General features: G+C 39.2%; 2 protein-coding genes across 7 annotated transcripts in view; one reads left to right on the forward strand and one right to left on the reverse strand.

Annotated features, from left to right (window-relative positions):
- ACSS3 (acyl-CoA synthetase short chain family member 3) overlaps positions 1–15,609 on the reverse strand; it is a 152,596-nt gene extending 136,987 nt beyond the window's left edge. For both annotated transcript variants that reach the window (XM_057556449.1, XM_007194954.2), the window contains exon 1: positions 15,179–15,609. In XM_057556449.1, the coding sequence (XP_057412432.1) occupies positions 15,179–15,486 (308 nt within the window). In that variant the 5' untranslated portion in view covers positions 15,487–15,609. The remainder of the gene's footprint in view (positions 1–15,178) is intronic.
- Positions 15,610–15,733: 124 nt separating this feature from the next.
- The window catches only part of LIN7A (lin-7 homolog A, crumbs cell polarity complex component), a 252,847-nt gene continuing 246,062 nt past the window's right edge, over positions 15,734–22,518 (forward strand). For 4 of the 5 annotated variants that reach the window (XM_007194951.3, XM_028162019.2, XM_007194953.3 and 1 more), the window contains exons 1-2: positions 15,734–15,866; positions 19,344–19,460. The gene's annotated coding sequence lies outside the window, so the exon portion shown is untranslated. Of the gene's footprint in view, positions 15,867–17,480; positions 17,565–19,343; positions 19,461–22,518 lie in introns of all 5 variants that reach the window. The other variant, XM_007194952.3, reaches the window with a different exon arrangement.

Here is a 22,518-nt window from a genome sequence, read left to right on the forward strand (position 1 = left end):
CAGAATTACTTTTGAATAAAAAATGTCAATGAAAAGTAATTCAAAACTTAGATCTCAAACCTAGGCTTTGTGATTATAAAACCTCTGCTCTTTTACCTAAGCCAGTTATATCCCCTCCAATTGCCCACCTTCACTCTCACCAAAACAACTTTACACATAGACAGAAACTAAATCCAACTTAACTAACAAGATACCACTGAGTGTAAGTTAAAACATTAAGTAACCTACTGTACAGCACAGGGACCTCTACTCAGTGCTCTGTGGTGACCTAAATGGGAAGGAAATCCAAAAAAGAGGGGATATATGTATACGTAGAGCTGATTCACTTTGCTGTACAGTAGAAAGTGACACAACATTGTAAAGCAGCTATACTCCAATAAAAATTAATAAAAAAAGAAAAGTAGACAAAATTTTGTTTTTCCCTAGTTTTATCCTCAAAAAAATCTAAGACCAAGGTCACAAACTACATCTTTGCTCTATCCTTGCCAATTCTCCCACTATCTACATATCGTATCATAGATAAGACATTTTCCACTCACATTTCGATAATTTGAAACTTGGATACAGTGCAGCCTGCTCAATTATCCAAGAGTTCATCATCCAGCTGGTGCCAATCAAGCCCATTATGTCTCTTTATTCTCTTTTTTGTTACTTGTCTTTTCTTCACCTTCCTGTGTGTTAGCGCCTCTAGCAGAAAATGAGAGGCTGCACAAAGGGATAAAATTAAAATTGGCTGACTCTTTTATCTGTTAAAGGATTCATTGGTTACAAAATGACCACTGTTCATCAAAATGTGAGCCTGAATGCTCTAGTTACTCACACCTCAACAGTCAAAGGTAATTCAGAGTAGAGCTGATTGTAAAATAAAAGCAAATTTTATTACCCATATTTTCAGAAAATATAACTAGGTAGTTCGTATCACTCATGATTACTCTCCTTTTATTAAACAGGAAAATGAAAGCTATCTTATCACAAGCAAAAACACTTTTTTCCTTTGATGTATGAAATCATACCTCAAAGTTATACTCTACCTGGACTCTCATTCAGCACCTGGAATAGTGTCTGGCATGTAGGAGGCATTCAAACATCTGATGAGTGAACAAGAGAAAGAACGAGAGAATAAATGAAGGAACAAATGAGTTAGGAATGGGTAAGTTCTAGAGCCAAAAAACTCCACTTTTAACAGGTCAACAAATGTGTGTGTGTGTGTCTGTGTGCGCACATCTGACTTGTTTTTTAAATCTGTTAACACCAGTAGTATGAGGATAAAATAGGATTAACTGGAGAGGAAATATGACACAATGAGAAGCTGATACACTCTAAAGTCTAACAGATTTGGTTTTTCATCCAAGATCTGCCACCTGCATTCTAAGTGAACATGAGCTAGTTACTTAACTTTCCCTAAATTCTTCTTTAAGAACATATTCTCTTGAGAAGTTAAAAAACTATGGTAAGGAGTATTACTGGTGCTATTCTTACTGTGATAATATATTTTGTATTGTGTAACACTTCAACACACACTCACATATGTGCATGCACACACACTCATACAAGTACACAGGTACAGAGTAAAATCATCTTTTAGGATTTAAGAGATTTTGATTTGAGTATTATTATTTCCATCAAATACAATATTTGAAATAACTAGATATTTAATAAGAAAAAGAAAATCTTCCTAATTAAAAATTTTTTCTAATTATAAATTTTAAAATTAATCCTTTTATAAATTAATTAAACTAAGGAAAGGAAATTTCATTAGGTTGGATCTACTAAGGCTGTAACAACAAATTACATTTCAAGCAGTTCTTGAAATATTCGGGTGAAATGAGATGTTTACAGTAGATATATGTAGAAGATCTTGAGCAGTCAGAGCTCAACATTTTAACATAATAATAAAATCAGTTTTGCATTTTTCTAAAATTCAAGCTTTTATCAGATTAAGATCAGCTTTTATTCCCAACAATGTAAATATTAACATTTTTATCATTTGTGGTAATACCATAAATGTATCCTAGAGAAATAATATTTTTATCTCATAGCTGTCACTTTTTTCTTTCTTTTTAAGTTTTTTAAATGGAGGTATAATCCATAGGTAACATTATATTAATTTCAGTGTATAACATAATGATTCGATATTTGAGTACACAGTAAAATGTAAATGATCACAGTAAAATGATCACCATAAGTCAAGTACCATCTGTCACCACACATAGTTACAAATTTTTTTTCTTTTCTTATGATGAGGACTTTTAAAATTTACTCTCTTAGCAACTTTCAAGTATGCAATTCAGCATTATTAACTGTAGTCACCATGCTGTCCATTACATTCCAGGACTTATTTATCTTGCAACTGGAAGTCTGTACCTTTTGACCACCTTCACTCATTTCACCTACCCCTAACCCCCTCCCCTTTGGCAACCACCAGTCTGTTCTCTGCATCTATGAGCTTAGTTTTTTGTTTGTTTTGTTATTTGTCCTGGTTTTTAGAATCCACATATAAGTGAAATCATATAATATTTGTCTTTTATTACTTTTAACCAGTGGGCTTTCTTTGGTAAATAAAATTTGGTTTATCTGGTTAAGATATTTACTAAAAAAAAAAAGACTAAAAAATGATAATCTGGTAACATGATACTGATACAACTCTTAAATCTGAAATTCTTGGAACCTGATATGTGCCAAGACAACTTTCCCAGTCCATACCCACATGGGAACTTGGTCTGTACTATATAAGTAAAGTATTTCCCTCCTTGCAGTATGTGTGTCTTTGGCTTGAGGACTCGATAAATATGCTGAAGAGAAGCAAAAGGAGCCAACTGCCTCATAATAAAACTTAGACTCATGAAGACAAGAAAATTTCAGACCCTCTCATGCCTAGATAGAAAGAAGATTCATGGATCATTTTGGGTCTTGGTGGGATGGATGATTCAGGTAATAGCTACCTGTAATTTACATAAGAACCTAGATTTAGAAGATGGATTAAGAAAGTTAATCTCTATGTGGTGAAGTTGTAAAATCAGTTTGATGGATATATACAAGGTTATGTGCATTCCACTGCAGAGATAACAAAGGTGACTGAGATCTGACCCCTCCCCTTCTATCACCTAGTTGTGATTTTTTTAATTACTGGTAAGAGAAAAGTATCAGTGGAGTATGAGCTTATACAGTGGGTGTATAGTGACTAAACGGAGATGGGAATTGAGCATTCTTTGCCAAACTAGCTTAAAGGGAAGTAAGATTCAAGGTGATGGGCTTTTTAGGAAAGAACCATTTGTCAAGAAGACATGTACAAGTTGACTCTGGGAAAACAGTGAAGATTTACATTCCACTAAAATGAGAGGAGAGTGGAAGACACACAGAAACCTAGGAGACAAATGGGAGAAAGGAAGTTACATCTCTGATTAAACATTTTTAAAAATTTTAACATTGTTTTCATTCCTTTGTACTTTGTAGGTACAGTCATACGACAACCAGACAGAAGAAGTTAAAGAGTGTAGTCACAACTCATTACCAAAATTAGGCTTTTACCATGTGACCCAATGGGTGTGAAAAATTAAGTCTACCGCTATATTACAAGTCACTTAATCTCTCTGTCCTTTAGTTTACACAGTCATAAAAATGCATTATAACTATACCTATCTCACAAGGCATCAGAAGGATTCAAAAAATACATAGTCTTAGCATAGCATCTGACCCAGAGCAAGTGCTCCATAATTAGCGACTGCTGTTGTATTGCCATGGGTGTTATTACTGTTGTTATTATTATCAATATTGAGAGGCATGCCTCAGTTTTAAAGAAAGGAATCAATAGCTTAGTCATGAGCTAGAGAATAATCACATGTGAGTTTCCTTCTCAATCTATTACAGACTCTCCAAATATTATTGTGGTTCACCCCCTAAACACTCAACGGAAAATTTAACATTTTTAGATCATTTGTTCCCCAAAGTTTTGCAACACCTATGGTATAACACAGGTAAGTGAGACAGCCCACAACTCATGGTCCTTGTACTGGATTTCAAAAATAAGATATTCATATTAGAACCAAGAGAGACAGATACAATATGATTCCTAAAAAACTCACTTCTGCACTTAACATATGCCATTTATCAAGGCCTGTCCACCTGCACTAGGATCAAGATGAAAAGCAACGAAAGCAAAACAGCAAAGAACACTATACTTGAATGCATTAAAAAAGTAATCAAAATCAACAACTGCCATAATTACAAACATACAACAAGTCCTAGCATTTTCTTTTACTGAGAAGTTGGAGGAAAGGAAAATTTTCAAATATTCATAATTAGATGAATTAATTAGGCTATTTATCACCATGTTCTCATAAAAATAATGTGAAAGCATACTACAAGCAATGAGTAATGTGGTCATTATAGATTTTCCTTAAGCCAGAAAACCAACACAGCATTTTTAAGGGAAGGGCTTAATATTGTTTTCTACTGTCCAAGAAACATTTCTAAAGTAGGTAACAATTAATATAAAGCCCCTCTCCCACCACTTTTGGGACTGTTGTACACATTTTAAATATTTTATATAAAAAATACAGTTTATTTTTTCAAAGAACATCAATCTATTATTCCAGATATAATAGGGATATTTTCCACATGTTTCTGATATGTAGATGCAGATTTTTTAAATTACTTTTAGTGGTTTCAGTGGAGAAGGGGTAAGAGAAGAAAAAAAAAAAACTAAAATTAACTAAGACAATTATTATAGAAACAATATAATGTAGTATATATTTAGAGTACAGACACTAAATTCAGACTGCCTGGGTTCAAATCCTAGATCTGCTTACTAGTTCTTTTGTTTTTTGTTTTTTTAAATTAATTAATTTATTTATTTTTGGCTGTGTTGGGTCTTCGTTTCTGTGCGAGGGCTTTCTCTAGTTGTGGCAAGCGGGGGCCACTCTTCATCGCGGTGCGCAGGCCTCTCACTATCGCGGCCTCTCTTGCTGCGGAGCACAGGCTCCAGACGCGCAGGCTCAGTAGTTGTGGCTCACGGGCCTAGTTGCTCCGCGGCATGTGGGATCTTCCCAGGCCAGGGCTCGAACCCGTGTCCCCTGCATTGGCTGGCAGATTCTCAACCACTGCGCCACCAGGGAAGCCCTACTTACTAGTTTTATATGTTTAGGCAAGTTTCTTAAACTCTCTGTATCTCCATTTCTATACCCACTAAACGAGAATAAAAGGTACCCTACGTCACAGGGTTGTTAGAAATATTAAATAAATTCAAGTACTTAAATAAATTCAAGTACTTAGTATTGTACCTGGCTCATAGCATGGATACCATAAAGCTTAGCTGTTCTCACTATATGCTGGACACTCACTATTTATGTACATGAGCAAACTTACTCATTCTAACAGTCCTAGAAGTTATTATTATAGATTATATATATATTGTTGATTTCACAACCAATAGTCAGGCTGGATTACACACAGTAACAATGGCAAACCCTCAACAACTTGAAAATACGTTTACTTCTCACTCATGCAACTTTACTGAGGCTTCAAGTGGACTCCCGGAAGCATTGTCATCTTTGCATTTTTGCTCAGCAATCCAGGCTACAGGTGCTTCCACGATGGATCTGACAGACCAGAGGGGACTAAGGATTGAAGCACTGGCCACTAAATGTTTCACCAGGAAGTGACACGCCTTAGTCCAGTTGCATTAGCCAAAGCTAATCACATAACCACGCCTGGGTGGGGAAATCCAATCCTCCTGTGTGCTCAAAAGTAGATAACAGACATTGCTGAACAATAATACCCACCACAGTCCCCATTTTATAATTATTTGGGACAATGTATTGTTCAAAGAGTGGGGCCTAAGTTTTAACCCAGATCAGTTTGTTTTTCTCCACTAATAATGATCCTCAAGAGTTTTTTTCTCCTACCCACCAAAATAGCTTATCGCAGGGGTCCCTAACCCCCAGGCCAAGGACCGGTAGAGGTCCACTGCCTGTTGGGAACCGGGTCGCAGAGCAGGAGGTGAGCAGTGGGCTAGCGAGCTAAGCCTCATCTGTTGCTCCCCATCGCTCCCCATCACTTGCGTTACCGCCTGAACCATCCCCCCACAGCCTTCGCCGTTCGTGGAAAAACTGTCTTCCACAAAACTGGTCCCTGGTGCCAAAAGGTTGGGGACCGCTGGCTTATCGTACAAATTCCCATTAGTAACAGTGACAAACTTCATTCGGCCTTGATTAAGCAGGGAGAGTTGGGAAGAAGGCAATGTCAGGGCATTTGTGGTTTAGAAAAGCGCTAAATTCTCAATTGAGAATCGATGAAACGCTACGAAAACTTTAATAAAGTGTGGAGAGAAAGCAAAGTGAGATTAGTGCAAAAGTAGATTTTTCTAAGCTCCGATGCATTTGCCTATGGTTATTTTAGCAGTCAATAATAATGATTTTATGTCCCTTCGACTACTAAATTTTTTTACCATTTTATTGTACTAATTTTTTTCTTGCACAAATATCTATATTGATCATGTCTACAGCAGATACTGAGCATTCTTTCTTTTCCCTTAATCTTCCCAAATTTCTTTTACTTAACTGATGTCACTTGGGAGACATCTTAAAAATTATACTTGGGAAATGTTGTTATTCTAACATCAAAACCTAAGGAGAACGTATTCCTATTGTCCAGAGTTATCTCTTAAATCAAAGACCTACAGACTTTAGATGCGTTTCTTCCACTGAGAGCAACTTATATTTTAAATCAGTAAAATTCACTACTTACCTAAAAGTTATAAATCAAACGCTATCCTTCTCTAACATTGTATTTGAAAAAGCGGTTTTCAGCTATTCTAAGATTTTCAACTGGACTATTTCAAACTGGAAACTCTTAAACTTCAATTTTCCTAGATAGTATAAGAATAATACTTCTCCTTTCTATGCACTGTCGCTTACCTCATTTGGCCATAATACCAGCAAAAGTTTATATAATTCATACTTTTTACAAGTTCTCTAACCACATGGTTTAAATAATTAATTTCTACATTCAGATGTGCTTCCTAAAACTGTAGTTTAAAGAAGTTATTACATTCATATATATTATCACAAAGATTCATTAGCCTCCCACACATTTCTCTCTCAAATGTCACACCACAATGGAAAGCAATGATCTCCCTCATGGAGTTGCTGCTTAAGCAGAAATTCTTCAAAAAAAAAAAAAAAAAAAGAAAGAAAGAAAAGAAAAAGAAGAAGGAGGAGGAGGAGAAGGAGAAACAAATAATTTCAACCACTGGATTTTTTTTTCTCAACTAACAGTATATAGCATGAACAAAGGAAAAGTAAGCCACCTTCCAGGAGGTGATAAGAGTTTGGACTTTCTCCCACACTTGGTCACAACTGATTGAATTTCCATTGTTCATTGATTGTGCCATTTGTCAGGCAATCCATCCTTGCTTATGTAATCGTAGCATTCCAGTAGTTCACTCTGTTCTGTCCTGAACGTTCAGCAGCATGACAGAGAAAATTACACACAGAACAGCACCAAGCCGCTGACCTTTAGAATATAAAATAAGGCCGATCTTTTGAAATTGGTCTTTGTTGATGAGGTTATCTGAGGGACAGTATTTCTAACAGGTCATTTTTCATGCTGACCAGGTACCTTAATAAAATATTTTTTATTTATAAAAAATGATAATTTAAATTTGAAATATACCTGTACTGTGCACAATATTATGAATAAATTCATTTTATTTAGAGTTTGTCAAAAGGGGACACATTTTTCATCTCTAGATAAAACTCTCACCTTCAAACCAGAATTAAATATAATTTTAATAATACCTGATAAATACGAAGGAAATTTTACAGGAAAGAAAGAAAGAAAGAGAGAGAGAGACTGAATTTCTGAAACAGCTTAACATGGCTGACTAATTGTTTGCCAAAGAGTCAAAATTCAGTAGAGGAATTAAATTACTTTCTGGTAATATATAATCAACATTATATTTTCCTTATTTGTTTTCTTTTGAAAGAATGTCAAACTCAGAAAAGTTGCAAGTACAAGATAAAGAACTTTCTTCCCTCTGAACCACTTACTGACATGATGTCTGAAACCCCAGAATAATTTAACAAATCAACAAATCTTAGTTCTTTCATGTTTTTTTAACTGCCTCCTTATCTTCCCTGTCAAACTCACAATCAAATGCTTAGATATCTAGCTCACTAGAATCTCTGCAATATACAACAAGAACATATAGATCTGCTGAGTAGCTTTTTACTCCATCTTTTAGACTTTTCCATTTTGTTTCTTCCATGAACTTGTGGTATCTAAAGAAAAAAAAAAAGATAAGAAACCACACAAAGTTCAACTTGTAAAAACACGGAGTCCTGTTGATGGGGAACAGGTTTCAAAATAAGCAAAATTCCCTTGATTCCTATTTCACAGATTTCTTCACTTCTGCCTTTAAACAAAGGATTCTCCTAAAGGGGGAGGAGGGGAAAGTAAAGATAGTGAGGAAACTATTTTTCAGGTAACCCAGACACCTCCACATGCTATCATCTTGTGTCCCCTTCCTGTCACTGTCAAACATCTCCATGGACTCGTTTTGCCTACCATCAGTTCACCCCATAACGCAGAATGCTGGCTTTGGCTTTCATCTCTCCACTGACATCGCATTATTAAAACTCACTGAGGATCCCTGAGTCAAAACTGCTATCTTTCAATCCAATAGCCTCAAAACATCTCTAGAGCCCTTTACCGCTATTGATTTGCCCTATTTTTATCTCTTTTCTCCCTCTTACTCCATGGCACAAAAATATCCTGCTCTTCCTTCTCTACTTCTTTGAACAAGCCTCATTCACTCTCATAGGTTTTTTTTTTTTTCCCCTTCTACTTGTCTTCCAAGTTCAGTTTTCAGTATTTTTTTCTTTCTCTCTCTCCCTCTCCTCTTTCTCCCTCTAAATTGCTCTCTCTCTCTCCCCACTCGGCATTCACCAAGCTTCAGCTCTCACCTCTTTACAAATTTCAGTCAAATCTATAATTCTACAAGTCCTCGCCAAGTTTTCAACTCATTATCTTTAATTTCACAATCAATTCCTCCACTTGGATATCTGAGTCAAATTGTCACGTTGACCATAACTTCTTTACTTCCCTACACCCCACTGCCAGGCAGTCACTATGTCTAATTTAGCTTGGGACAGCAGTCACTCAGTTCCAGCCAAGTGTTGCAATGCAAGAATGCTGACTCACTGCTGACAGATATTCTGCTTTTTTTTTTTTTAAGAGAAGCCCCCAAAACTGAATCATTAAAGGAAATTTATATTTTAGATGAAATCTTCCAATGTTTAAATACTGACAACTACTTTAAAAAGCAAACAAACAAAAAGCACTTGGGTCACACAAAACCTATCTGCAGGATTACAATCAGGTTGTGACTTACAGCCTAAGAAGTGAATGCAAATGCCTTAGCTTCTATTCCAAGCCTTCCAAAACCATCCTGAAACTACCTTCTGAATTTGAGTACCAGTAACTCAAAATAACCACTAGAAGCCAACTGTTCATTCTATCCTACAAGCATATTTGGTTCTTTCTCACCGCTATCCCTCTGTCATGTTTGTTCTGCACACAGAAGTGTTTTTCTTTCTAAGTCCTACTTTAAGATTGAGTTTAAATGCTATCATTTCCCTGAAAACTTCCTGGACCATATTAGCTTATATATTCCAAAGACATTAGTACCTAGTACTGTGTGTCAGGCACAGTCCTAGACGTTTTACATACTCCCCACCACCACTATAATCCTAAGAAATTGATACTATCATCATTCTTATTTTATTCTTATTCAATAAGGATATTGAAGCCTGTCCAAAGCAAGCGGCGGACCTGGGGTTGAACGCAAACATTTCTTGTTCCAGTGCAGAATGAAGAGTAGTAAATTCAAGTTTTGATCATCCACTATGTGACATGTGTTTTGTGCCAGGATATTTTTAATCCTTAACAAGACTCACCAGACCATTTACAATATGGCTCTCTTCTTCTTCTATTATTTCTTGATAATTTCCCTGCCTCATTAGCCTTCTTTCAGTTTCTAGAATTTACTGAGCTACTTCACACCTCACGGACTTTGCACGTGCTGTTTTCTTTGTCTGCAATGTTCCTCTCTCTTTCTCAGTCTAATCTCTACTTATTGTGATCTCAGTTTAACCATCATTTCTTCAAGACTCCTACCATGATCCTTCCAGAAAAGATTATGTTAAATCCCCTTATTTCATAGCATCTACTGCAACTCTAAATAAATAGGTTTGTAATAACTTATTTAATGTATGTCTCCCCTACCGCTGTGTAGTGAGTTTCTCCACTATCTCTTTCATCATTTTCTCTGTACTATACACACAGTGAGTGAATGATTGGTGTCTTTACCACTTATGAGCCATTTTAAGACCTGGAGGGATTAAACAACCTTTATCTCATAGCTAGTAAGAAACTGAGATCTTTCATGTTAACCTAAACAATTTCCATTATAGAGATGTTAACCAAGCAGAAATCATTTTCTAATAATCTGCATTTAGTCAGAGACTTTTCCTTTTCAGCTTATAGTCACTGTTAATGCATATTAAATTCTAAACCAAACAGTATGTGAGAGTCTGATCATTGAATATTGTTTAAATAAAAATAAACTAAAATAGAATTGCAATGCTTCCAAAGAAAGGCATAAGGGATGACTCAGACTGAAGAGTTAACCACAATGCATGCAAAAGTGAATTGTCTAATTCTTCAGAATGGCAGCTGGATTTCAATTTCAGGAAAGGCAGCAGGATGTCTAATTCATCAGGAGAAAATAGCCAAAACATCCATTCTGTTGTTCCAGGATTAGAGAAATTACTAGGAGTTCTAATTGCTTCACCTTATTTGCAGTTCTCTACTGAAGTCTCTATAATAGAGAATTTAGTCCCCCCAAAGCTAGGTGTCAACAATGTGAATTAACCAACAAACTGTGAGGAAAGGTGGTTCTTCACATGTTCCTAAAGCACCTACATGTAATTTGTCTTTCAAAGATCTCAGCGATTACAGTCCCAGAAATGTATTTTACAGGGCTATTGCCTACAATAGAAAGTCCCTAGTATATCACCCTTAAAGATTTCTATTCCATGCTCACACTACTGCATTTGTAAACTACTATTGGGTAGTTTACGTCATTATGAAAGCTAATATGCATTACTATTTATGTGTTGGGGCTTTTGGTAGGCCTGTAGATTCGGAGGGGAGTTTACTTTCATGAAAAATGAACAGACAAGCTTATAATGAGGAAAGAGAATCCCTCTCGCCTCTCGGAAGCCAAAGGGCATCAGAGATCTTGACTACACCTATGTCAGCTCCACCTAGAAGAGAACAATTAGCTGTAGCAACCCCTCCTCATTTTACTTAAGAACTTGGCAGTCAACATCTCCCTTCCCTCGATCCCAGCTTCAAAAAGAAGTAAGCAAAGCACCTTCACATCAAATTGTGCCTGTATCCACTTACCACCCCCCAAGACACACAGAAACAAAAATCATCAGATCTATGTATCCTGTTATCTGACTATCACTTTTCAAACTCATATGTCTGTTCTGTCCTAGAATCTAGGGACATAAATTAAAAAAAAAGACATTTGTCCTGCCCTTGAGTTTACCTTTGCAGAAAAATGTTAACCAATGAGAAATATCTGCAAATAGGATTCAGATTGAAACCACTTATTGAATGAAGCTTCAGATTAGATGTATGGTCTGCTATGTCTACTTGCCTCCCCAACTCTGCTCTGCCAACCAAACTCCTTAGTAAGACGGAATCACACTGCTAAAATAAATACAGACTCAAAGATTTATCTGTTATTCACTTTGATCTGTTGGGCTGCTGTAAAACAGGTACAGCCACGTGATTCCAAGAGTACAAAGAATTCAGATACAATATTGTCAAATGTCAGTGAGCTACAATGTACTGAATTTTTGAAAATACCTACAAGGACCCTTTGACAAAAATCCTCATTAAAAAAGGAACATTTTATGCATACAAATTTTTTTAAATTAATTTATTTATTTGTTTTTATTTTTGGCTGTGTTGGGTCTTTGTCACTGCACGCAGGCTTTCTCTAGTTGCAGCGAGAGGGGGGCCACTCCGTGCTGAGGTACGTGGGCTTCTCACTGTGGTGGTCCCTCCTGTTGTGGAGCACAGGCTCCAGGCGCATGGGCCCCAGCAGTTGCAGCACGCGGGCTCAGCAGCTGTGGCTTGCGGGCTCTCTAGAGCACAGGCTCAGTAGTTGTGGCGCACGGGGCCCAGCTGCTCCATGGCATGTGGTATCCCCCCGGACCAGGGCCCGAACCCGCGTCCGCCTCATTGGCAGGCGGACTCCCAACCACTGCACCACCAGGAAAGCCTGCATACAATTTTTTAAAATTTAGGCAAGCAACTCGAAATTAAGAAGAGAAAAAAACATCAGAGAGAAAATCTCCAGATCTTAAATATCTATTTGATGGACACTTTGATTTCCACATTCTCTGCACTCCCTTGAGCCCTCACCAACTTCAACTAATCCTCTAGAAACCTGTCCTTTCCTTTCCATTGCCACTGCTGTTGCCTTAGGTCTGGCCCTCATTGGTTTTTACTTGGAATATCCCAGTGACTTCGTAATTGGGTTCTCTGCACACAGTTTTATGCCAAGTATGGTCACGTAAATAATTTCGGTTCCATACTTTATGACAGATATATGGACATAGAACTTTTTGAGAACACATTATTAGGCGAGACAATAATCCTGTGTTTTGATCTCAGAAACACTAGGATTTCCTGTTCTTAAATAATTGTGGTATTAAAGTACAAAGACAACTATTCTTCCTTTAACATTTATAGGGTCTATTTCATTAAGACTTGGTCTTAACCCTTTAATAATCTTCTTACTAGTTCTACATTTATATATGAGAAAACTGAAGCACAGAGAGATTAAGCAACTTGCCTATGAACACACAGCCAGTAACTGTAAGGGCCAGAACTCAAACTCAAAATTCTGGCACCAGAGACCATGCTGTTGACCATCATGACTCCTACCCCTTCCCCTTCGCTGCATGCATACCGAGTGCTTGGGCCACTGTCCAGCACATAAGAGAGGATCTGAAAACTCCTCTGAAACACTACTGAAAAAGTTGAACTGGATGGGGAAATGTGCTCAGATTCTAAAGATAAAACCATGTAAACAGCTCCAAATAATCAACAGAGGACAGAGCATGGTGGTGACAGAGAACAGTCTCCGGTCAAGATGTCTTTCTCCATTTCAGGTTCCTACTTTCTACAAGAAGACATTTGTCACCATCATCAAAAAATCTACAAACAATAAATGCTGGAGAGGGTGTGGAGAAAAGGGAACTCTCTTGCACTGTTGGTGGGAATGTATATTGATACAGCCACTATGGAGTACAGTATGGAGGTTCCTTAAAAAACTAGAAACAGAACTACCAGATGACCCAGCAATCCCACTACTGGGCATATACCCTGAGAAAACCATAATTCAAAAAGAGTCACATACCACAATGTTCATCGCAGCTCTATTTACAATAGCCAGGACATGGAAGCAACCTAAGTGCCCATCAACAGATGAATGGATAAAGAAGATGTGGCAGATATATACAATGGAATATTACTCAGCCATAAAAAGAAATGAAATTGAGTTATTTGTAGTGAGGTGGATGGACCTAGAGTCTGTCATACAGAATGAAGTAAGTCAGAAAGAGAAAAACAAATACCGTATGCTAACACATATGTATGGAATCTAAAAAAAAAAAAAAGAATGGTTCTGAAGAACCTAGGGGCAGGACAGGAATAAAGACGCAGACCTACTACAGAATGGACCTGAGGACACGGCAGGGGTGGGGGGGGGGCGGGAAGGGTAAGCTGGGACGAAGTGAGAGAGTGGCATGGACTTATCTATACCACCAAATGTAAAATAGCTAGTGGGAAGCAGCCTCATAGCACAGGGAGATCAACTGGGTGATTTGTGACCACCTAGAGGGGTGGGATAGGGAGGGTGGGAGGGAGACACAAGAGGGAGGAGATATGGGGATATATGTATATGTATAGCTGATTCACTTTGTTATAAAGCAGAAACTTAACACACCATTGTAAAGCAATTATACTCCAATAAAGATGTTCAAAAAAAAAAAAAAAAAAAGAAGGCATTTGTCAAATGCAAACCTGACCATGTCATTCCCCCATCTCACTGCTGGGACCTTGGAAATTGTAGTGGGAAACCCCACTGCAGTGTTTTGCAAACTTTTACAGGAAACATCTCTCCCTAATGGCTGGCTGATGAAAGCAACCACACTCTTAAGGCCCATGGCCCAAAGAGCAGCCACAACTCTTGAGTTCTGACTGTGTGACTCACCCTTAATACTCTGGCAAGTTTGACGTTTATTCTACAAATGTATCTCTGTTTGTTACAATATAAAAACAATGTTTATAACTACTTATAACTGCAACTGTAGGAGGAAAATGAAAAACAGAAAACTTCATTCCTACCATGATTTCCAGCACCACCTACCTGTATGCGTATTCTTTCTGGGTACCCCGTACTGCAGCTTCATATACAGGACAGGGCTGTGGGCCTAATCCGAGCTACTTGGCATGATACCTAAATCCCTTCCCAAACCAACCCCTGACTCACCAGCCCCCTTTCCCACCTCTCCAGCCAACACAATTATACGCAACCATATCAACAGTCAAATTTCAACCTGTGTTCCACCTCGTGGACTTTATTAGACCTTGTCGACTTTGAGAAGACATACCCACCCTTCCAAACCCTACTTAGGTGTGATCTTATTGAAGTCGTTCCTTGACTCTCTTCCTCCGAGTGTGTGGATACTTGGTAACACTCCCCTAGTTTATCCCTCTTCTTGCACTTGTTTCCCCGTGGCTGCTTCCCACACTAGACTGTGCTGTCCCTGGGGGCTGGCTCTTGTTCAACTAAGCAGAGCCCTGCCATACAGGTAAATTTCTGGTCTATAGGAAGCGGGGCTCACGATAGGTAACCGAATCCTTCAGGACAAGGCAAAAGAGCTAACTACGAAATTGAAATTAAACACAAATTAAAAGGTCTGAGGCCATCTCCAGTCTCATTCTCTGTCCCAAAAGAACTCCATGTTCCGGTGCAGGGGACGCCAATCCTTGGCACCCAAGAGAGAGGGGGGTGGGCGAAGGCGTCACTTACCAACTGGTGGAAGGCGAATGTCTGTTCTCCAGCGTTTTGGTCCAGGGCTTGTACCAGCTGATCTGCTCCGCGGCTTTGCCCCAGAACCTCTCGGGGTCGGCCACCGAGGCCGCGAAGTGGGTCTTGTACTCGCAGCCGCCCGAGGACAGCGCCCGGCAGCCCCGGCCCCCGAGAGCGCCCCGTGGGCCGGGGGCCACGTACGCCCTGCGGGCCGGGCCGGCTCCCCGGGCGGGAGAGGACGCGGGCAGGGACCCCCCGAGTCCCCCAGCTCCGGTGACTTTGCGACACTGCAGCCAAGATGGCTTCATCGCTGCCGGCGGCGCCCCCCTGCAGGCTGCGCTGCCCGCGGTCCCGAGCCCACTCCTCGGGCGACCCCTGGGGCGCTCGCGACTTCCTGGGCCCCAAGGGGAGCAGGCGGGAGGCGGGGGCAAATTCCGAGGTGTGCCCAGAGCCCGGGAGTTTGGAAGTCACACAGGAGTCGCCGGCAAAAACCGACCTGGAGCGGCGCGGGAAGCCACAGGCTGCAGCGGGGGCGGGGAGGTGGGCTCACAGCGTGCCCGCGCGGGGCGAGAGCGGCGCCGCGCGAAACCCGACGCCTCCGCGCGTCTCCAGCTCCGCGACTTCGCCTGGAAAGCCGCGCTCAGGCTGCAGAGCGGCCTCCCTTCTCCGACGCACAGGTACCCCTAAGGTGAGGCCGACGGACTCAACTCACTGTTTTCTAACAAACAAGCTGTGCGCAGCTTCTCGGGGTTGGTCTCTGGAGAGCGAGCCGGTGGAGCGGCCGCGCCTCGGCCCGCAGCGGGAATCCGCCAAGCTGGGCTCTGCGGCCCAGCCCCTGAAGTGTCGAGTTTTCTTTCTTTCTCTTTAAGACAAAGCTCTATCCTCGGCTATTTAAAAAAACAAGTGGCACCTGGGCAAGGGCTGCTCCAGGATTTCCCGACAGCTGAGAGAGGAGGAGGGGAGGAGGGAGGTTGCCCGACCGAGTTGGGAAGTGCTTTGGGGGTGCTTGGCGCTGGGGAAGGTTATGCCGTTGGAATGGGGATTCACTTGCCGACTGGACTCCCCGAAGGGTCTAGGCAGAAAGCAGAGTGACTTGTTGCTTTTCCTCCCTGCCCATTTGCCTCTTTGGCGTTTCTTTGCCCTTTTTTTTTGGATGAGACCCCACGCCCCCCCAAAAAAATTTAAGCCCAAAGGAAGAACAAAATCAAGATGAATCAAAAGAGAAAAAGAGGAAGCTGAGGAAAATTAAAAGAGAAAGGCGGTATAGAGTACCGTCTGGGTTTAACATTCTCCAGATTCCTTCACTGGTTTTTCTACCCGTTAGTGCATTTCAGATGCGATCTCGTTTGCCTTTTGTTACGCCAAACATATTCTGTTTGGTGTGACGGTGTTTGCAGTTTTAAATGTAAAGATGTGTATTCCCAAATCTGAAGTGAGAAATAATGAATGCCCCGACCCTAGGAAGATTGTAAACTTGAGAGGCTGTAAACAGATTTTTTTTTTCTGCAGGAAAAGAATAATGTGAAGATAAATGTTAAACAGAACAGAGATAAATCTAATGCAAAACAAAGAACATTTCTTTAAATAATCACCTCAGCTATTCCCTTTCAACTAAGAAGGCACTAGACTTTTCCCTAACACCTGCAGCTACTCTCTACCAAAGGCCTCACAGCAAATGATTTCCAATAGCAAAAGGCACTTGTCACTATTTGAATGCAGAGGGAGTTAGGAAGCCAGATAACCTCCTGTCCTTCTCCTTTCCTCTGCCCAGCCGTCTAATGCTGCTTGCTGTCTGGTCTACAAGATCCTCTGACCCCACATCATCCTCTATTGTATTACAGTGATGTCCCTCTTAGTCGTTTGCTTAACAGATATGTGAACCCCTGCATTGTGTAAGTTGTGACTTGTTGCGGGGGATATGAAGGAAGCAAGCAGATCTCTACTGGCTCTTACTGTGTATCCACATCGTGCTGGCGCTTTCGAATATGTTAGCTCCTGTATTTCCCAAGTACTAAGAAGCGGGAAGTATAATCCCAGTGTTTACCACCTTGAGGCTGTGTGATGGATATCCTGGCACACCAGTAATTCAAGGTGCACAGGTTCCTCAGACTAGTCCTGCCACCCACTCCAGCATGCTATACAAAGACCGTTTTCTCTCTGTGCCCCAACTTGAAAAAGGTGGAGAATCTGACTCCAAAGTCCATAATTTTCACACCAGGATGATTATTAAAAAGAAGAAAGATTTTAGACTTCCAATAAAATATGACAAGGTGAATACCCACATCCATTCCTCTTCTTCTAGAAACCTCACTGAAAAAGAAAGTACGGTGGTGGTGATGATAAACACCCACAAGAAAAGAGAGAACCAGAGAGGACAAGAAAACAAGTGAGAGAATGGAAAGAAAATGAATTCATGTTATGTGACTGGGGTGGAGGCAGGGGGAGGTGAATGGAGAAAATGGATTTCCTCATCACACACCTGAAATGCCTCAGGATTTGGAGGCCCTGGGTTCCCCTGGAGGTTCAGAATGAAGGTTAAGGGCTTAAAAACAAGAGGACTAATTAAAAGATTGTGTGAGATGAAATTAGACCCCTCCCCCCCACTGCTGGGTGGAACCATTTTCTCTGGACCCTGCAGTATGTTGTCGTGTTTTAAGTAATTTTACGAAACAGATTGTGAATGTAAGTTCGATTTCAAGCCAAGAGAAGAGCGTACAGTACAGCACAGGAGGAGTGTAGTAGAGAGGCAGAACAGGAGTGGGCAGTAAGACTAGAAACTTGAGCCAGGTAGAGAGCTGCAAAATAGCGTCAAATGCAGGCCAGGACCTGAGTTTGAGACCCATTCACCTTTGACACTAAAAACCTGTTGACTATTGCTAAGCATGTGAAAAGCTTAAAATCATTAGCCGTTGAGACTCGGTTTGAATCCTAGTACTGCCCTAATTAGGTGGGAAAACTAGGAAAATGAGCTAATTTCCCTACACTGTGATTTCAGTGTCTGTATTTTGAGGCTGATAATCCTTACCTCACAGGATTGTTGCAAGATTTAAATATGTGTAAATTGCTTAGCACCAAGGCAGTAGCAAATGAAGGTAATTTAAAGCCTGTGAACAAACAGCCACTCCAAAAAATCAATCCCCAAACCTCCAGCTTCATTAACACCCTTAAAATTTTACAGTTAGAAATTTTTGCAAGAAATTATTTTGATTGAAACATGCATGTACATTCCATACTGCTTCAAAAAATAAAATTAGATTTTTGACTAATTTGGGGACAAGGTAGTTGCAATCTTTTCAGTGTTCAAGCCCTCTAAAATTCCAGCTTTTTATAAGTACAATATTTATTTCATTGTATGGCAATAAATGGTATATTTAATATGCTATTCAAGATGACGTTTTAAAGAAATCTTAAACAAAGATTAATCAGATTATCTGAGAGAAAGTTTCTAGTAAATGGAAAAAGCATAATAATGAAAGAAAGAGTGAAGAGAATCAAAAAGTGTGAAAGACTGCTCAAGAAGGAATGAGTGGAAGGGAGGAAATTGGAGTTGGAATACTTAATGCCTATGAAAAAGTTGCTGAAAATTAGAAGAACAGAGTGGAATTAGAATTAAAAGAGAAAAAATATACAGGAATCCTACAACTTAACTTTTCCTAGGGTTACAATTTCTGCCTAGGATCAGTCATTCTTAGTACAGACTAACTTTTTTAGCAGAGAGAGTAAAAAGGATTAAAGAGTACACAATTTAAAAGTAAGTGTAGACTACCCTGGTCATGTATTCTACTGGCCACACAATTCAAATTTTTGCATAAATTTGTTAAGAGTTAAATGTCTAACTTTGGGTAGGTATTAGAACTACTAAGATTTTTACTTATGACAAAAGCAAAAATGTTATATATTTAATTTCCTGGATATTATGAAAACTTGGCAAGTACACATGGAATCATTTGCAAAAATTACTTTATCTCTGCAGCAGGTACATGCTGAGCTGAAATTTGAGCCTGCAGAAACACTGCAGATTTATTCTGATTTAGCAAAGAATTTCTGGAAAATATGCTGATTTTCATGGCTTAGTAAATATTTTTAAAACTTCTAAAGTGAAATGACTCATAGTAATGTAATTATAGACTCCTATTTTGAAACATTCTTCTTTTTGCCCACATAGTAATTGCAATAAAGGAAGGAGAAAAAGGCGGATGAAAGAATTGTATTAAAACAAATAACATTCCAGTGGATGGGAAGAACTCTACAACTTCAGTTCATTCTAGCAACCAAATATAAGGTATGGGATTCATCCACCAGCCTTATTTTTATTTCTTAAAAAAATCCTAAAATTTAGTGTTAATTAGTAAAAGGTAATAAAAATGTAGTTGTTTTTATTTGAGAAAAACTGGAAAAGGAACGACCTAGGCAAATATTTCCAATCATTTTTTTCAAGTTCTGAGGAGTTTTTTGTTTCATTTTTTTGTTTGTTTTTGTTTTTATCTGTATAGCAGTTTACAGTTGAGGGGGGGAAATCTCATCAATGCAGTTGTGATGGAAAATCCAGTAAAAATGGCTAATATTTTAATCAGATCACCAAAATCCTTGAGAGATCATTTTAATTCTTCTTCACAGATAATTCCTAAGAAAGTATTCTGTTTCTGTTTTATATTCTTAAACCAAAGCCACTGCTTGTTACCCAATTTTTTTGTAATAATACTTTAAATGTATAAGAAATGATCTCATTTTCAGGGAACAAATGATGAAAAGGAAAAATATCCTTTATAATAAAATTGTTCATAAAGTGTAGTTGATTACCTAACATTACTTTGGGTTACCAATGAGTGTGTGTGTGTGTGTGTGTGTGTGTGTGTGTGTGTTAGGAAGATATAAAATTAAACTAGAAAATGAAAAACAAGTCCAGTTAACCAAAACAAGAGCTGCTCTTATTTAAGAAGGAAGTGGGTAATCATTTGGGGGTTTTGAAGACAACACAAGTCTTTCAAATGAAGCTATTTTAAAATTGAAGAAAATATGGAGACAAAGAAATTGCTTACTTTAAGTAGATCATGAAAATAGATATCTCATTTACATGCATAAGAAAATTATAAAGTATTTGGACACTTTTTCCAGCCATCATTCTGAATGATGAGACTTTAGATGACTCTTGTGATACTTTCCTGTTTTACCTGTTAATACAAATCCCTACCTGTTTTTAGAATTGAACACCTGAATATTTAGAGCTCTAGAGTGTGTTCAGAATTCCCAGTGGAGATATTTTGTGTATAAAAAGGATTTCAGTGAACTTCTCTTTGTTATTTGCTTACACTTGCTTTTTTTTTGCTTAATCCAGATACTCTTATAACTTGGTGTGAATATAAAGTTTGCCTCTTTATATCTGTATACTTATAACTGTATGTGGATATAGAGTTTCTTTATAACATTATATTGCTTCTTCCCACTGAAACTTTTATTAGCCTAGTATAAACCAACTTATCAGTTTTGAAAGAGTAAGAAAACTGTTATTGGTATTTTTATTTTTTATCATTTTTTTGGTAACATTGTTTTATACCTACGAACTTCAAGTAATATTGCTGGGAATTTCCTCCTTTCATCTCTGCTGTGACAACCCCAGGAGACAGTACAAAGATTTAGGTTTTTTGATAGATGACTGCACTTGCAAAACTAACTAAAAATGTTTGTGTGTGTGAAATGACTAATTTCTGCTTTCTTATCCTTTGACGTTTCTAAAGTCCATTCCTTCGTCACTCTTTCAGCGAACTAATCTAGTAACTTGCTAGCCCAACTCCCTTTCTGCAGGTTCAACTATCTCTATCACTCAATTAATTCACAAGGGTTTACTGAGTGCCTCTCCCTCCCCATGCTCAGCAGGATTCTAGGAACACAAAGAATTGTTTATAAATGACTAAGCGGTACTAATAAATCCATCTCTGTTCCTAAGTAGCTCACAGTCTAGTCAGGAAGAAAACACGTCAGCAAGTGCCATATAGTTAGTTAGGCCCTTTAGAGGCAGATGAAAAAGCAATAGTGGAGGACCCAAAAATGGAATGGAAGACCCTAGGATTAAGGCAAAAGTAATCATTCTAAAACATAAATCAATTGTATCACCATCTTGCCTAAAATCTGTCAGTGGCTTCCCACCTGCCTATGGTGAGAAGTCCAAAGCCCAAAGTCTTTAGCATAGACCTGCCGGTTTCACTTGGGATCTATTCTGCTCCCCTAGAGGGCATTTGGAAGTGAGTAGTGTACTATTATCTATTGCTGTCTAATAAATTATTCCCTAACTGAGCAGCTTAAAACAAAAGATATTTATTATCTCATATGAGCTTCTCTGGATCTGGAATCAGGATGAGTTAGTTAGCTGAGTGGTTCTGGCTCTAATCAAGTGGTAACCAGGTGGTCTGTTGGTCAGAACTATGATCATGTCAATGGGCAGGGGTATCAAGTTCATGCTCACTTACATGGCTGTTGGCAGGAAGCTTCAGTTCAAGGGGCTGTTCAGAGGACATGGCAGCTGGCTTTCCCCTGAGCAAGATGAGTGATTGAGTGATGGATTGATTAAGTGATGTGATGTGTGTGTGTGTGTGTGTGTGTGTGAGAGAGAGAGAGAGAGAGAGAAAGAGAGAGAGACCAAGACAGACTCCACAATCTTTTATAACCCAATCTCATCTCAGAAGGGCAATTTATCACTTCTCCTTTATGCTATTGGTCACACAGACAAACTTCGGTACGGTGTGGGAGGAAACTATACAAGGGTGTGAATAGGAAGAGTCTGGATGATTGGGGACCATCTTGGAGGCTGGCTGCCAAAAGTAAGAATACTTTTGGTTTGTCGTAGTGACTGGAGTTGACTTATTAACATGGGCAAAGACCAAGGATATTAAAATCTTGTACAGGAAAGAATTATAGCCCCTTACCAAACTGCCAACAGGGTTGCCAAATAGTTCTTCTACACTTTGTATATACTGCCTTTTCCTGCATGCACACACCTGGCTCTATTCATACCTGGCTTCTCACAGTTCCCTGTAAAATCCTAGTCCTTCAGCTTCCACAGATCTCCCTTCTGGCTGCAGTGCCTTCTTCACCTTGGCAACACTTCCAACTCTCTCTTTAGGATTTAGTACAAATCTCTTCATCTCCTGGATGCATTCCCTGATCACATTAAGCAGATGAGCCCTTGCTTTTCTCTGCCCTATTCATATATTTGTTATAGCATACACTGCTGTAATTACCTTTACCAACCCTTCTCCCCTGGAAGACTGTGAGCCCCTGCAGGAATATGTGTTATAATTTTAGTTTAGCCTCAGTGTCCCCATACCTTACACAGTTCCCACACA

Source organism: Balaenoptera acutorostrata, chromosome 11, assembly GCF_949987535.1.
Source record: "Balaenoptera acutorostrata chromosome 11, mBalAcu1.1, whole genome shotgun sequence".
NCBI lineage: Eukaryota > Metazoa > Chordata > Mammalia > Artiodactyla > Balaenopteridae > Balaenoptera > Balaenoptera acutorostrata.